The following is a 16,427-nucleotide window of genomic DNA, read 5'->3' on the forward strand; positions in this document are numbered from 1 at the left end:
ACAGGCTCCGGACGCGCAGGCTCAGCGGCCATGGCTCACGGGCCCAGCCGCTCCGCGGCATGTGGGATCCTCCCAGACCGGGGCGCGAACCCAGTTCCCCTGCATCGGCAGGCGGACGCGCAACCACTGTGCCACCAGGGAAGCCCCTAACCTTGAAATTTTCACAAGACATTACCTGTCATTCTCAATCTTGTCATATGGTTTTTAGATTGTAAACTCTTTGAGGGCAGCATCATGTCTTAACCATCCTTGAATCTCAGTAGTGCTACTCACAGTATCTTGTATATTGTAGGTGTTCAGTTAATGCTTGTTTAGATGGATATATGAGCAAATATCAGAATTTTTTTATTACAGTTTCTATCTCTTTGAGCTAGTTTGACCTGCATGACCTAAAAAAATTCTAGAAAAGAAGAAACTGTAGATTATATTAAGATGACAAGAGCAAGAGCTGAGTATAGCTTTATTTCCTTTTAATGCCTCCTTGGCTAGTCAGTTATTCTTTGCCAGAAGTAATTTTTCTTTTTCCCTCTGGATTTGTTAAGTCTGTATATTTACTGTTCAATGCTGTGAGGGGAAAGACTGCTGAACACATACCTTGGACTACAATGTTCCTTATAATTTTTCCTTATCTGTTTTTCTATGGGACCAGGAGCCCAGGTTGCTGCAGACCTGGGCCAGGTATTTTTGGGGGAGCTTAGGGCACCCAAGTAGTAAAGAGGGATGAAGTCATCCAAGTATGCCCCACATACCCATCTCCTGCTGTGACTACTGCTTTTAACAGCTTACCGCCTTGCTTTGCTTTTCAGCTCTTGCAAGCTTGAAGAAAGGATACCTGTTCATGTATAATCTAGTGCAGTTCTTGGGATTCTCCTGGATATTTGTCAACATGACTGTGCGGTTCCTTATCTTGGGAAAAGGCAAGTGTAAAATTTCAAGGCTAGTTTTCTTTTTTCAGTAGTTTGGCCCCCTATTCACCAAAAGTAACAGTCTCTGCCTTTGGTATTAACAATACCACCACTCCCACCCCCTACCCCCCCACCATATTTGTGTAGCACTTCATGCCTTTCATTGTATGTTCACATCTTTCACTTCCCTTGGCCTTGTGAAACAGGCAGACTGGATGTTCTGTCCATTTAGTAGATGAGAAAACAGGCTTGGAGATGGTCAAAGAAATGGTCCACATCCACACAGCTAGCCAGGGGTACATCTTGGGCTGACATCCCTTTCTTATTCACTGCTTGATAATTCATTTATAACTAAATAAATTGATGTGATACTCCCAGTGTCAAAGTTATACAAGTCCTTAAGGGATCTCACCCCTTTGGAGCCCTAAATAGACTAAATGGACTGTTGTAAAACTGAATGAAAAGACTATCATAAGGATATTAGTTCTTGGGGCTTCCCTGGTGGCGCAGTGGTTAAGAATCCGCCTGCTGAGGCAGGGGACATGGGTTCGAGCCCTGGTCCGGGAAGATCGCACATGCGGCGGAGCAACTAAGCCCGTGCGCCACAACTAATGAGCCTGCACTCTAGAGCCCGTGAGCTGCAACTACTGAGCCCCCTTGCCACAACTACTGACGCCTGCGTGCATAGAGCCCGTGCTCCGCAACAAGAGAAGCCACTGCAGTGAGAAGCCTATGCACTGCAAAGAAGAGTAGCCCCCGCTCGCCGCGACTAGAGAAAGCCCACGGACAGCAACAAAGACTCAACTCAGCCAAAAATAAATAAATAAAAATTTATATTAAAAAAATATATACTAGTTCTTGCTAAATTAATTTATATGTTTAACAGAATTCTGGCCAAAGTAAATGGCAACAGAACATTTTTGAGAATGTGATCTAAAGTATTCTGAAATTTTATTGTGAACAATAAATAGATAATTTGAGGGAAGAAAGAGTAATGGGAGAGGACTTTCTCTACCTGATATGAAATAATGTAATTAAAATAGTATAGCACTAGCATAAGAATAGAGTAATTAATAGAGCAGATTAGGTGACTCAGAAATAGGTCTTACATTTTATATATATATATATATCTCCAGATTATGGATATGATAAAAAAAGGAATCATGAATCAGTGGAAAGGAAAGTATTTTCCAATGATTTTTTTTTATTAGATGGGAAATGTTTCCAAAAATTGGTTAGGTTTGGGAGGCAGATAATCTGTTTGACTCTTCTCACACTGTATACAAAAATAAATCCCCCCAAAGGATTTAGAAGCCATATATCAAAAAGTTAAGTCATAATAGAAGATAAAGTAAATTTTTATAAAATCACATGTGGAGGGTTAGGACTTTCTAACCTTAAAAGTGATAGAAGAAATCATGAAGAAAAAGGTCAATGTATTTGACTACATAAAATGCCTGAATTTCTATATATGTAAAAACATCCAGCCAAAACAGCATTAAAGATTAAAAGCATATTGAGTTGAGCAAAATGGGGATGGAGGGTTGGTGGAAAATTGCAACAAATATCGGCAGGGGTTGTTGTTTTTTTTACATATAAAGAACTTGTACAAATTGATTTTAAAATGTGAAAACTCCACCCAATAGATAAATAAAGGTCATGTACAGGCAGTTCATAAGAGGAAATAAAACCAATTCAGCACACAACAAAATGTTTAACTCAGTAATGGTAAAGGAAATGAAAAATATTTTTTATGTATCAATTTTGCAAAGTTGTAAAAGACACCTAATTCAAGACAACATATGCTAAAATAAACACAACAGTGGCTACTGGGAGGGTCCATAAGTACAACTCTTTGGGAAAATCATTTTGCAAGGTGCATTGAGAACCTTAACTGTTCATATCCTTGAACTTGGTTATTTCATTTCTGGAAATACGTTCTAAAGAAATAATTGAAACTACAAGAAAAGCTTTTTCAAAAATATATACATTATGGCATTATTTATATTAGTGACAAATTACAAACTAAATGTCCATCAATGAAGGATTGGTTTAGATTGTTCACTCAGTGGAATGTTGTAAAGCAAATATAAAGTATTTAAAGAGGTTGTAATAATATGGAAGAATACTTATGATGGGCTAAAAAGGTAACATAAATTTGTTTTTCCAGTTTGATCACACCAATATAAAAAGGAGAAAAAAAACTGAACCAATAAGTGTGAAATGATTGGAAGAAAAGGCACCATTTTCAAATGGTTTGGAAGGATCATTAAAAATTTTTTCCTTATTTTATAAAGTAAATATGAGGAAAAATATGAGCATAATGGAAAATATAAACTATTTAAAAAGAGAAAAAAATCCTGTAGACTATTTTACTCTTCAGTCCTAAATTTTCCCATCTGAGTTTTGTAAAGGTGAATTGCAATTAGCTCCAGAATCTTGGGAAAGAAGTGCACGTTGTTTTTCCAGCCTTCTTAATACCTTGGAATTCTGCAAAGCACAGTAGCAGGCTAGTGAAAAACTTCCCAAATGCCTAGTATCTTACAGTCATGTGTAACCAGAGGTCTACAGATGAGTTATTTAAAGAAACAAAGGAAATCTGAGACAGTTGTTCTCAGATCTGTAGCTCTTACTAGTATGAATTTATCACAAGTCCCATGGAATGACTAGGTACATTCAAATTCATAAATTTATTTAACCTAACATAGTTGGATCGATTCTGAATGTTCAAGCCTGCTAGCTGTTAGGTGATCCACTCCAAAAGCTGCTAAGTTATCTGGGTCATGTGTTTAAGCTGCCTGGATTTGTAATTTCTATTTTGGCTCTGAGCCCCTTCCTAAACCACCTACTGGAATGGAGCTGCTGGTGTAATTCTTCTCTCATCAGTCCTCAAAGATGTAATAAGGACCTGGGCCTGGTACCGAGGGTCATAGTTTGCCCTTTGCAGTTATCTCTTTTTGAATAAAGGATGTTGGTGAATGGCAAATTCTACACATGTACTTGTTTTCACGTAAACATGTATGTGCTAAACTTCTCATGCTAAGGAAATAGCAAACTCTTAGGCTTATGTAGAAACTCGTCTCTCTCTCTATTAATACTTTTTTATTAAATAAAAATTTTTTCTAATTATAAAAATGTGTTAATTACTTAAAGACTTAAATAAAACAAAACAAAAGCTCTACCATAATCCCATCTATCAGAGCAACAGATTCTTGGCACCTTGTTGTATATCTTTCTAAACCCATATAACTTCTTAGGAACAGTTCCTAAAGTGGAATTACGAGATTAAAGGGCAGATTATTTTTATTTTTATTTTATCTTATTTATTTATTTATTTTAAATGAATTTTTATTGGAGTATAGTTGCTTTACAATGTGTTAGGGGCAGATTGCTTTTAAGGATTCTGATTTATGCTGCCCAGAAAGAGTATACTATTTTAGACTACCGCTATTTAAATCTATATCCATTAACATATGAGTGCCTTTTAGAACTTTTAAAAAGTTTTTTCAAATCATAAAAGTAATTGGGCTGATTTAAGAACGTTTGGAAAATGGGAGAAAACCAGAGAGGAGGTGCGGTGGGATGGAAGGGGAGGTGGATAAGCCATTGTCCATCACTGTTAATATTTCCATATGTTTCCTTTTAGTCTTTTTTTCTCCTGCAGTTAAAAATTATAGTCATACTGTGTGTACAATTTTGCATCTTGTTTTTAAAACAGTATTATAATCATGTTAATGTTATTAATATTCTTTATAACAGTCATTTTAGAAATCAGATTTCCATTCCTGAATTGAAACAAGGATGAATTTCCCGTAAAATCAGGCAAAGCAACAAGATCTTATTTTTATTTACCATATGCCGAATCTTAAGTCACAACTTTCTAGTTCAAAGTAATGGAGAACCTCATTTTTCAAAGATAATTTGTCCAAGAAATTAATAAGTGAATCCCCTGAAAAAGGATACCAGAATTTCATTGTAAATGGCAACAAAAAGATTTGATTGGGATTTTGTTTTGACAAGGGACATTTAAAGTTATGAATAAATTTTTTATCTTATATATAGAAAAATTTAAATTGTAATTTTGCATTACTTCCTCAAAGAAAAGAATTGGTCAGGGCTTCCCTGGTGGCGCAGTGGTTGAGAGTTCGCCTGCCGATGCAGGGGACACGGGTTCGTGCCCTGGTCCGGGAGGATCCTGCATGCCGCGGGGCGGCTGGGCCCATGAGCCGTGGCCGCTGGGCCTGTGCGTCCGGAGCCTGTGCTCCGCAACGGGAGAGGCCACAACGGTGAGAGGCCCGCGTACCACACACACAAAAAAAAGAATTGGTCAAATTTTGAACTTACTTATTGGTGGAATTTTTCCAGCAAAATTATGCAATAACACTATATACCATTCTTCATTTTTTTGCGTTTGACTTTGTAGCAGGATTGTAAGGTGGATCATTTTCGCTAGAATATTAGAGAGTTTTTTTAGTTTTTGCAAGGGGCTTGTTTTATTCATTTGATATTTAAACTATATTCTTTTGAGGTGCCTGCAGTGTCGTCTTTGTTGGTAAGGTGCCTAACTCTGCCATTTCTTAGAGGCACTACTTTAATAGGCAGAGAGGCAAGAATCCTAAACCTTCTACAATGTGCAGGACAAAGAATTGTCTTGCCCAAAATGTCAGTGGTGCGCCCTGGTTGAGAAACACTGCAAAGAGGAATGTACGAATGCAGGATGTCAAGTGAGGATTAGTATGAAAAGTGAAGGATATTAAATTATGGACCACTCCAAATTGATACCACATTTATTGTCCTCATATAAGGAATAATTGTCATTTAAATTGTTATGTAATATTCCATGAAATAGATATACTATGGTTTACTCAAACTTTCCATACTCTTAGGTTTATACCATTTCTGTTTTAACACACTTAGAAATCTGTAATATTTCAGAGAACAATCTTGCTAAACTTTTGTTCTTTTTTCATTTTAGATTTTTAAGTTAGGATAGGTTCTCAATAAGAATTAATAGGATTAAATATATAAATGCAATTAAGGTTTTTGAAAATTGTATTCAGTACTTTTACACCTCTGCATTTATTTGATTGTACAGTTTTTGAGATTTTAAAAGGCTAGGTTGCAGTTGATAGATGTGATACAGTTTTAGCTTTAAAATAAATGAGATAATGGATCTGAAAAGAATTATCATTGTGCTTGATACATAGATTTTTCAACATATAATAACTGAGTGAAGTCTAGGTATGTGTCTTTTCTTGCCTTTTAAAACTGAGAAGGGCATACAGGGTTTATGTGTTAACTTTCTGGTAAGCAGTAGAATTTACTATTCAGGCCCATGGAAGGGTGAATAGTGAACTTGAATCCGGATGTTTATTATACTTTTCCTAAAGTTCCTTTCTTGTGAAGAGTTATCTAGTTTGCAAAATACTTCTGTTGGAATTTGCCAGTTGATTTACCCTTAATGTGTATTTGTCCCATAGAGTCCTTCTATGACACGTTCCACACCGTGGCTGACATGATGTATTTCTGCCAGATGCTGGCAGTTGTGGAAGCTATCAATGCAGCAATTGGAGTCACTAAGTCACCAGTGATACCTTCTCTTTTCCAGGTATTGAACAGTTGAGCTCGAGGGTGGGGAATGAAAGGTTTCAATGTTTATTTAGTAGGTATCCACACTTTGCTGGGAAGTCTCAGTTAGTAAAAATACCTATTTGCACAGGAATAGCATTGTTTTATCTGAACAGGTTGGAAAATATGAAACTTGAGGGATATCTTTTAAAATAGACTTTTGCCATTTCAGGTCTTATTGTTTATAATATCTTTGTGATATCACAAAGTTATAAAAAGAGCTTTAAAACTAGGGCAGCTTGAATCTCAGGCAGGAATGGAAAACCCTAACCTCTTCTTAGATAGGGGTGTGCCTGGTCTCCTACCACCTGAGATCAGTGAAGGTGGTGTAATACCTGGGAACTCTCTTCACTTTGGACTTTCTTCCATGTATGAAGGTGGCTCTTCTGACTCATGTGGGGAGTCCCCCCCCACCCCAGTACATCTAGGTTGTTTCCTAATATTTGGAAGATTGCTCTCAGGAATGGGACATCAAAGTCTTTCAGCCTCCTTGCCTTGTTCCCTAACTATATGCAGTTACACATTATTAGATACCACCAACCCAGACTCAGGGGGAATCAGGTGACTGTTGGCTAGTCTCTTCTGGATGCTGTTTTTATAGTTCAACCCTTTTCTGGCATATCAGCTCTGGCATTCTGATAGTATCAGTTGTATGGTAAAGGGTGTTAATACAATAGCCTTGTTATTTCTTGGTTTTCTGTCCTTGGAAAGAGGTTGTTTTGTTTAGTTCAAAAAAATAAAAGCGGATAGTGAGTGACCCACTAATATGGAATAATATTTTTTTATATCAAAGACTGGTACAAATAAGCATCAGGGTAGAATTTCTAGAGCAAGATAGGTTCGGTGTCATCACATCACATGCCTCCAGGGCATGCCATTTGTATAGAATACAATGTGAGTGAAGCCTTTTGGAGTTGGGCAATACCACATGCGCCAACATGGATGAATCTTGGGAATGTCACATTGAGTAAGAAGCAAGTCAGAGTATAATACATAGAGTATGATTTCAGAAAGTTTAAAATCAAGCAAAATGAAACAATATACTGTTGAGGAGTACATACATAAGTAGTAAAACTATAAAGACAAGCAGTGGAATGGTTAACGCAAGATAGTAGTTACTGAGACTTCCCTGGTGGTCCAGTGGTTAAGAATCTGCCTTCCAATACAGGGGATGCAGTTTCAATCCCTGGTCAGGGAACTAAGATCCCACATGCCGTGGGGCAACTAAGCCCGCGCGCCACAACTAGAGAGAAGACAGCATGCCTCAACGAAAGATCTCTCATGCTGCAACTAAGACCCAAAGCAGCCAAAAATAAATAAACATTAAAAAAAAAAAAAAAAGGTAGTAGTTACTTACTACGGGGAGGGAGGGGGTGTGCCACACTGGTAACGTTCTGTTTCTTAACTTGTGTTATGCAGACGCAGATGTTCACTTGGCAGTATTCTTTAAACTGTGTTTGAACGTGTGTAATACACACACACACACACACACACACGTCCACAAATACTGGCTTGGGCACTTTAACTTGTTCTAAGTTTTCTCAGTCTTTTTCTATTTACCTTGAATTTAGTGGGGTTACGTTTCAGATAATACATTTATATGTTGTTTTCTAAAAATATATTTTAAAACTTCTTTCTCTCTTTTGGGTCCTTTTAATAGCTTCTTGGAAGAAACTTTATTTTGTTTATCGTCTTTGGCACCATGGAAGAAATGCAAAACAAAGCTGTGGTTTTCTTTGTGTTTTATATATGGAGCACAGCTGAAATTTTGAGGTGGGTAGAAATGCCAGGATGGTGTTTGAGTGCTTCTCCCACTCTGGAGCACCTCTCTTCTTGAGGGAGTTGCTGTCTTATCCAGAGTCTCATCTGATTTGAGATTAAGGTTCTATGTGTGGAGAGTTCTACCTGCATCTGTGTGCTCTGCAAAGGTGAGGCAGTTTTTTTTTTTAAACAGTCAGTGGATCATAATACCAGCCTGGGCACTGGAGAGCAGAGGGAGAGATCCAGAGAAATGAAAGGATCTTACCCTTCAGGATCTTGCTGTCTCATTGGAAAGAGAGGACTCATTCACATGGAAAAATTCTTGAAAGGGCTGAAGAAACATGGGGCTGAAGGAGCATCCCAGGTTGGATGGAAGTAGTAAAGACTAGCCTTCGAGAAGGGATGATAGAAATGAATCTTTTACTACAAGATTACTGAAGTTTGAATTGACCTCTTATCTGATTCTTCCATTCTCAGTTGTCAATAGAAGAAATATCTTTAAAAAAAAAAAAGATCCAATTAAAGTAGATGTGTTCTTCTTTACCAGACCATACATACTCCATACTTCCCTTTTTTTTTTTTTTTTTTTTTTTGCGGTACGCGGACCTCTCACTGTTGTGGCCTCTCCCGTTGCGGAGCACAGGCTCCGGATGCGCAGGCTCAGCGGCCATGGCTCACGGGCCCAGCCAATCCGCGGTATGTGGGATCCTCCCGGAGCGGCGGCAGGCGGAGTCTCAACCACTGCGCCACCAGGGAAGCCCCATACTTCTTCCCTTTTCAGTCACGTGGAGGGTTGGTTTTGCAAATTGACTCCTCAGCTCTAGGTTTGGTGGTATTTTGGTAAAGTTGACAGTTAAGAGGGAGAAAAGACATCAGCAGTCCTAGATTGTGTTTAAATGGAGTCTGTATCCCATGGCACCCAGTATACCCTCTAATTTACTTAACACAGAGGTGAAAGAGATTATAGGTACTTAATATTAATTCTTACTGTTTGGGAGGAAGCAACTTTCTTTTTTTATGTTATCTCTTTTTAAATAGAGTATTCCTGATTATAGATTAGAGGTCTTTTGTATACTTTAATTTTGGTAATGTTCATTTATGCAGAGATAAAGTGTCTGTCAAAGTATCTTGTCACCTTTACCTACTTGGAATGTAGATCAACTAGGGATAAAGCCAAAATGCTTCTGAGCATCTGTTCTATATACTGAACCTTTTCATAGAGGGTTCCTTTGAGACCTAAACTTAGTCTGCTGTTATTGAGAAATCATATCCTTTGGAGATTGGAGGAGGAGCATGATGGGAGTTTATAATTCTGCTAAGAAGAAGCCATGTGTGGCTAATTGTGAAATTATTGTTGAATGATGTCCTAGGGTTGCATTCAGTGGCTTTTAACATGTTAATTCCTTATTTTCAATAGGTACCCCTTCTACATGCTTTCCTGCATTGACATGGATTGGAAGGTGCTCACATGGCTTCGTTACACTATGTGGATTCCCCTATATCCTCTGGGATGTTTGGCAGAAGGTACTTTCAGGAACTCTAGGTTTTATACCTTAGCTCCAAGGGGTGGCCAGATCTTTCTTCCTCCCTCTGCCAGCCTTAGTCTGAAATATGGGTGTTGAACTTTTCAAGAATTTCTTTCTATTGGCTTCCTTCCACAATACTCCTGGTATCCAGACTGTTCCAAGGAAGTAGCTCATTTTGTTAAGGTTTGGAAGCTGGGTGGTCATGCACTGCATGCTTCCTATTTATATGGTACTTTTAATTTTCCAAAGCAAGTTCTTATTGATGACTTCATTTTATTACGACAAACACCTAGTGAGTGAGTCAGGGATTTTTCTCTTCATTTTATGGAATAGGAAGCCCAGTGCTGTCAGATGACTGTTCCTCATTTATCCTTGTTGTCAGCTTGGAGGCTTATTTCCTAGGAAAGCTAGGGGGGGAGAAAAAGAGACATGAGCCCATTGTACAAAGAGAGGAGGAAGAAGCATTTTCAACAAACCCAGAAACTTTGAGGGGTTAGAAGGTTCTATCAGTAGATGTGACTGTATTTCATTTGCTTCTAAAACGTTCTTGTTTCTGCTTTTCAGCCGTCTCAGTGATCCAGTCCATTCCAATATTTAATGAAACAGGAAGATTCAGCTTCACATTGCCATATCCAGTGAAAATCAAAGTTAGATTTTCCTTTTTTCTTCAGGTTTATCTTATAATATTATTTTTAGGTAAGTATTGGCTCTGTAATAGACCTTTTTTCTGTTACTTCTTAGAAGGTAGAGTTAAATGATTCAGAGTTTTAAAAATCCTTATTAGTATTCTTACTTTCAAAAGAGTAGAAATAAGTTAGAGAACGATTACTTTGCAAAACAGACCCATTAGGAGAATATGCTATGTGTGGAAGTATTTCTTCCCACATCTCCAGTGATTGAGCTATCTTCTTGAAATGCTCTAGGTCATTGGGACTTCACCATATTTCATGTTTAAAACAATGTAAGCAGCTCTTTTAAAACTGAATAAAAAATGAATAAAAAGCTCATTTTACTTCTACTAATTTCAGTAGCAGATCCCTTATCCAGGGGAATTATTACAGAGGTGGTGATACAGCTGGCAGCAAGGAGGGAAGGCAGTAAAGGCCTCTGAGCAGCCAAGAGATGTCAGAAGGCTTCCACCTATCAATAGGAAAGCCCCCCACTCCTCATTTAAAGCGTTGCTTATTTATTAGTTTACTTTTATATAAAACCATAAAGTTTTGCCTTAACTTATAAAAACTAAGCACTAAAAGAAGGGAAAGAGCAGTAAACCTAAATTATTGCAAATATGAGAGATTTAAAAGCCTTCCTAATTATGAGGATTGTTTACTTTAGATAAAGTTCTAACACATTTTAATATACTTACATATATTTCTCCCTGTTGTATTTCACAAATGTCTTGAGGTGGCCTTAAAGTATGGCTGTATGGTCTCCTGGCAACAGAAGGATGTGACAGCAGATAGTATACTGGTTATCTTTTTCTGTGTAACAAATTACCCCAAAACTTAGCAGCTTAAGACAGAAAACATTTATTATCTTGCATGTATTCTGAGAGTCAGGAAGTAGGCTAGCTGGGTGGCCCTGGCTCAGGGACGCTCATGAGGTTTCGTCAGGCTGTCAGCTCAGCTGGGGCTACAGTTTCTGCACACTTACTTGACTGGGGCTGGAGGATCTGCTGCAAGCTCGCTTATGTAGCTGTGGACAGGAGGCTTCAGTTTCCTGCCATAGTACTTCTCCACGTGGATGCTCATGACATGGCTTCTCCCCAAAGCAAGTGATCTGGAAGAAAGCAGAAGGCACACTGCCTTTTTTTTTTTTTTGCCTTAAAAAAATTTATTTATTATTGAAATATATTTGACATAAAACATTGTATAACTTTAAGGTATAACATGTTGATTTGATATTTATCATTTGTAATAAGATTGCCATTATAGTGATAATTAGCACTTCTATCATGTCCACACTGCTTTTCATAACCTAAACTCAGAAGTGACATACTATCACTTTTTTTTTTTTTTTAAAGAATTATTTATTTGTTGGCTGTGTTGGGTCTTTGTTGCTGCACATGGGCTTTTTCTCTAGTTGTGGCGAGCGGGGGCTACTCTGTTGTGGTGCGTGGGCTTCTCATTGCCGGGGCTTCTCTTGTTGCGGAGCACGGGCTCTAGGCGCGTGGGCTTCAGTAGTTGTGGCTTCTGGGCTCTAGGGCGGAGGCTCAGTAGTTGTGGTGCACGGGGGCTTAGTTGCTCCGCAGCATGTGGGATCTTCCCGGACCAGGGCTCGAACCCACGTCCCCTGCATTGGCAGGTGGATTCTTAACCACTGTGCCACCAGGGAAGCCCCGACATACTATCACTTTTGCTGTATTCTCTTTCTTACACAGATCAACCTTGTATAATGTGGGAGGGGGACTACACAAGGGTATGAAATACCAGGAGGTAGGGATTATTGGGGACCAGCTTGGAGGCTGGCTTCCCCAGACTGCGAGGGAGACCACAAAAAGTAAACCCAAGAAGTTGGAAAGCCCAGTGATCTTGGTTATTTATTTATTTATCCGCGCTGCGTGGCTTGTGGGATCTTAGTTCCCCAACCAGGGATTGAACCCGGGCCCTTGGCAGTGAAAGCGCGGAGTCCTAACCATTGAACCACCAGGGAATTCCCGATCTTGGTCATTTAGAAGTGGGGGAGAAGAGACCTACACCCTTTAGGAGCCCCTCGGAATCAGCACATGGCAGACGTGCAGTTAAATAATATACATTATGGGGGCACGTCATCTGCCAAAGGTTAAATTTTATTCCATTTGTTCTTCTTTTCCATTTCAAAAAGATTTCAAACCAAAAATGTTAAAACATTTGGCGCTTTAAGGGAGTAAGCTTCAATTTGGAAAATGCACTCATTAAAAGAGCTCTTTACCTCTATTACTGGATAAATCTAGTACTACTGTAATTAGGCTCCATGAGGTGGGCCTACTGAAAGTGTTAAAAAGGAATAAGTGTTGGAAAGACCCTTAAAATATTTTACTAAAAAAGCTAAGGGTAGACTTATTTATGTATTTTTAAAAATATTTATTTATTTATTTGGCTGCACCAGGTCTTGGTTGCGGCATGCAGGATCTTTGTTGCCGCATGCGGGATCTTTAGCTGCGGCATGATTTTAGTTGTGGCATGCAGGCTTAGTTGTGGCATGCAGGATCTAGTTCCCTGACCAGGGATTGAACCTGGGCCCCCTGCATTGGGAGCGCAGAGTTGTAACCACTGGACCACCAGAGAAGTCCCAGGTAGATGTATTTTAATGTGCACTAACCCTAGTGGCTTTTCCTTGTGTTGTTTAAGCTGTTGCATATTCTAACTTACAAGGTTCTGTATTCATATTTAGTTTGCCTACAATGAATATGCAGTTGTTCTTTTCAGAATGAAATAAATCCTAAATCTACGTAATTTAGAAGCAGTATAAGTTATATTTGTGTATGGATCAAACATACGTTCTCTCACAATGTCTGTAAAATAAGTGTTTTTAACCCTGTTGTACAGTGAGAAAACTGAGGTGAGACTAAGCTGCAGAACTACTCAGTGATCACGTAGGATTGAAATTTTCTTCTGGCTCTTAAATCCTGTGTTTTTCTAGTTCACTGAATTGTGTGCTTCCTAGAAAATCGTCTCATACCTTTTAGGCTATTGCTTAATACATATTATTGCATAGCCTTGAATTAAAAATTAGGTTCTGTTTCAGATTTGTGTATTTCATTTTATGTAAATCCTACCTTTTAAGAAAGGAAAAAAAAGAATACTGAACTCTAATTAATGAAATTTTTAGGGGTGGAGTGTACTGATGTCTGCAGCTTACATTGAAATACATAAAGAATGAGATGGGAATGGGTATGTGATAAAGTAAATGTAAAAAAGTTTAAATCTAGGTGGTATTCACTGTACAATGGTTTAATCTTCTGTATATTTGAAATTTTTCATAGTAAAATATGGGATAAAATTAAATTGTAGAACCTACTGGGGAAAAATTGAATTGTCTCTAGTGCATTATTAATATTTGTTCTAAGTTGTACTTCCTGAGCAACTGCAGTAAGCACAGGGCTGTGGGATATGAAAAACAGACAACTAGGGACTGTCCTGCCCCAAGAGCTTCTGCTTATAAACAGAGACAAAGATTCTCATTTCTAATTGGCCTCTTTTCTTTTTCAGGATTATACATAAATTTCCGTCATCTTTATAAACAGCGCAGGCGGCGCTTTGGACAAAAAAAGAAAAAGATCCACTAAAAAGAGAGATTTAGATGACTTCTTGCCAGTTTGAGCCTAATCTATAATTCTTACAGTTTTGCCTTCTTGTACTGATGTAAAAGTTTTTTTAAAGTTAAAATGATTAAATTCTCAGTGAGGCTATCTTCCTTTTTCCCCAGTAACATTCCTGAATTTACTGTATTATCTTAGTTAGTGTAGTACTTGCATGACATGGATTCCTTATACCTGATGACAGGTTCATTCCTGTGTATTTCGTTAATGACAGCAAAAGACTCAGCCCTACCCCCACCCACTCCGTGTCCAGTCAGTCTGTTTCACACAGGCCAGAGATGATACTTCAGTGCCCTGATGCTATCAGCTACTGGCCATTCTTATAGCTGGGATTTGTTCTTTTCAGCTATTTCTTGTGGGAGAAAAAAGCAAGACTACATTGCTGTATAGGAGGCTGTGAAAGTGACTCAGACAAGGATCTAATATATTCTGTACCCAAGGGGCTACTTGTTAAGTGGGTTGGCATTGATTTTTCTGGAAATCGAGTTTTACTCAGTCATTGATGATAAAACATTTCAGAGTCCGAGTAGGGCTGGAGGACACATACTACCTCTGAGTCTTTTGGTCTAACAACATCTTAACCTGCGTGGGCACTGGAGAGGCACAGGGTGATTTGAGAGAAACCAGTCAGAACCTTGGAACACCATGATCACTTACTTCATTCCTAGCTAAATCAGAACTATTTTCAACACGAAAGAGAGATGAAATATTAGTTAGAAAACAATGAGATTATAAGAGTTCCAAATGCAAATGGTACTACAGGGATCAAAAGGGTCAAACTGGCCATGCAGCCTGTGGCAAACTGGAAACATCAGAGTAGGCCAAGTAAAAATACCTATGAAACTGTCTTAGGCTGTGCACAGACATAAAAAAACTCAGTGTTCCTTCCCCAGCATTGACTGAGTCCATTTACCTGTGTCAGAGTGAGTTGGTGGTACTGTTTTTGAATAGGCCTCAAAAACAACACTTGCTTTTTATTTTGCTGTTGTTTCACCTGTCTGCAGTAGGACAGTGAAAACAGAGTGAGAACTTTGGCTGGAGAACCACCAGCTGAGCCTTTTACAATTCCTGGCAGGAAATCCACTAACAGAGGAACTGAAAAAAATCTAGACGCTATGATTTGGCCATTGTCGAAAACATCAGTTTTCCCTAATACATTCCAAGTAAACCAAGTGTTTGTTTGTATATAAGAATTTAAGGTATGATGGCTCTTTCTGTTCTGCCATTCCCGTTGTTCCTGGGGGAAAGGGGACTCAGTGGGTTATGCTGTTTCTCTGAGCCCAAGATGGAAACTTGGTCTGACCTAAGTAAAAACATCTGATTAGCACCGGCTGGCTGATATTTTTACAAGTTCATTGCACCGAAGGATATTTTGCATGTCTGCAACTTCTGTCAACATTTGTTTGTATTAATTTCTGGTGTTCTTTCAACTGACTTTCTGTGTAATTGGGCAGATCAGCTTTACAGCAGATTATGCTGTATCTTTGTGGCAGAATCTTGTATTCTTAGTGATTGATTGTTATAAACCCCTTTATTGCTGTCTGAGAAAGCTAAAGATTGTGTATTTCTATTAAACATTTACAATTAAAATCTTAGTAACTTGTGTTTAAAGATCATTTAGTCTAATGGTTTCCAAACTGTTAGTGATAAATTCCTTTGTTTAGACAAAATATTATACAGGCATACCTCGCTTTATTGCACTTCACAGATACTTGCATTTTTTAGAAATTGAAGATCTGTGGCAACCCTGTGTTGTCAAGATGATGGATAGCATTTTTTAGCAGTAAATATTTTTTAATCAAGGTATATACGTTTTATTTTAGACAGAATGCTGTCACACACTTAGTAGACTATAGTGTAAACATAACATTTTTATATACTGGGAAACCAAGAAATTCGTGTGACTCACTTTAGTGAAATATTTGCTTCACTGCGGTGGTCTGGAGGCAAACCTGCAAAACCTGAGGTATGCCTATATAACAAATCAGCATGTTAAATAAAACATGGTTGCTTGGGTTGAAGCAGCCATTCCTTAGGACGTTTACAGAACAATCTGAAAAGCACTGATGATGTAAATAAAGCCTGGAGAAGTTGGATGACTTGCCCAAGGTCATGAAGCTAGCTCATGAACTGGAACCATACTGACTACAGTGATGTCAGAATCTACCTGGATGGAACCTGGCTTAGGCAGTGAAGCAGTGAGGCCTAACCAGTGTCAGAAACAAGGAAGTCAGTATGGAACCCAAGGAACCTTCAAGATTGATGAATCTATGCTACTTAGGAAGTTAAAATTATACTTAGGTTATA

The 16,427-nt window shown here is 38.4% G+C and overlaps 1 protein-coding gene across 1 annotated transcript in view; it reads left to right on the forward strand.

The window, feature by feature from the left end:
• The window catches only part of HACD3 (3-hydroxyacyl-CoA dehydratase 3), a 34,193-nt gene extending 18,488 nt beyond the window's left edge, over nucleotides 1-15,705 (forward strand). The window contains exons 6-11 of the mRNA XM_007105157.4: nucleotides 807-917; nucleotides 6,386-6,513; nucleotides 8,194-8,306; nucleotides 9,712-9,818; nucleotides 10,385-10,516; nucleotides 14,011-15,705. Of these exons, the coding sequence (XP_007105219.1) occupies nucleotides 807-917; nucleotides 6,386-6,513; nucleotides 8,194-8,306; nucleotides 9,712-9,818; nucleotides 10,385-10,516; nucleotides 14,011-14,087 (668 nt within the window). The 3' untranslated portion in view covers nucleotides 14,088-15,705. The remainder of the gene's footprint in view (nucleotides 1-806; nucleotides 918-6,385; nucleotides 6,514-8,193; nucleotides 8,307-9,711; nucleotides 9,819-10,384; nucleotides 10,517-14,010) is intronic.
• Nucleotides 15,706-16,427: the final 722 nt, after the last annotated feature.

The sequence above is a fragment of the Physeter macrocephalus genome, chromosome 11 (assembly GCF_002837175.3).
Source record: "Physeter macrocephalus isolate SW-GA chromosome 11, ASM283717v5, whole genome shotgun sequence".
Classification (NCBI taxonomy): Eukaryota; Metazoa; Chordata; class Mammalia; order Artiodactyla; family Physeteridae; genus Physeter; species Physeter macrocephalus.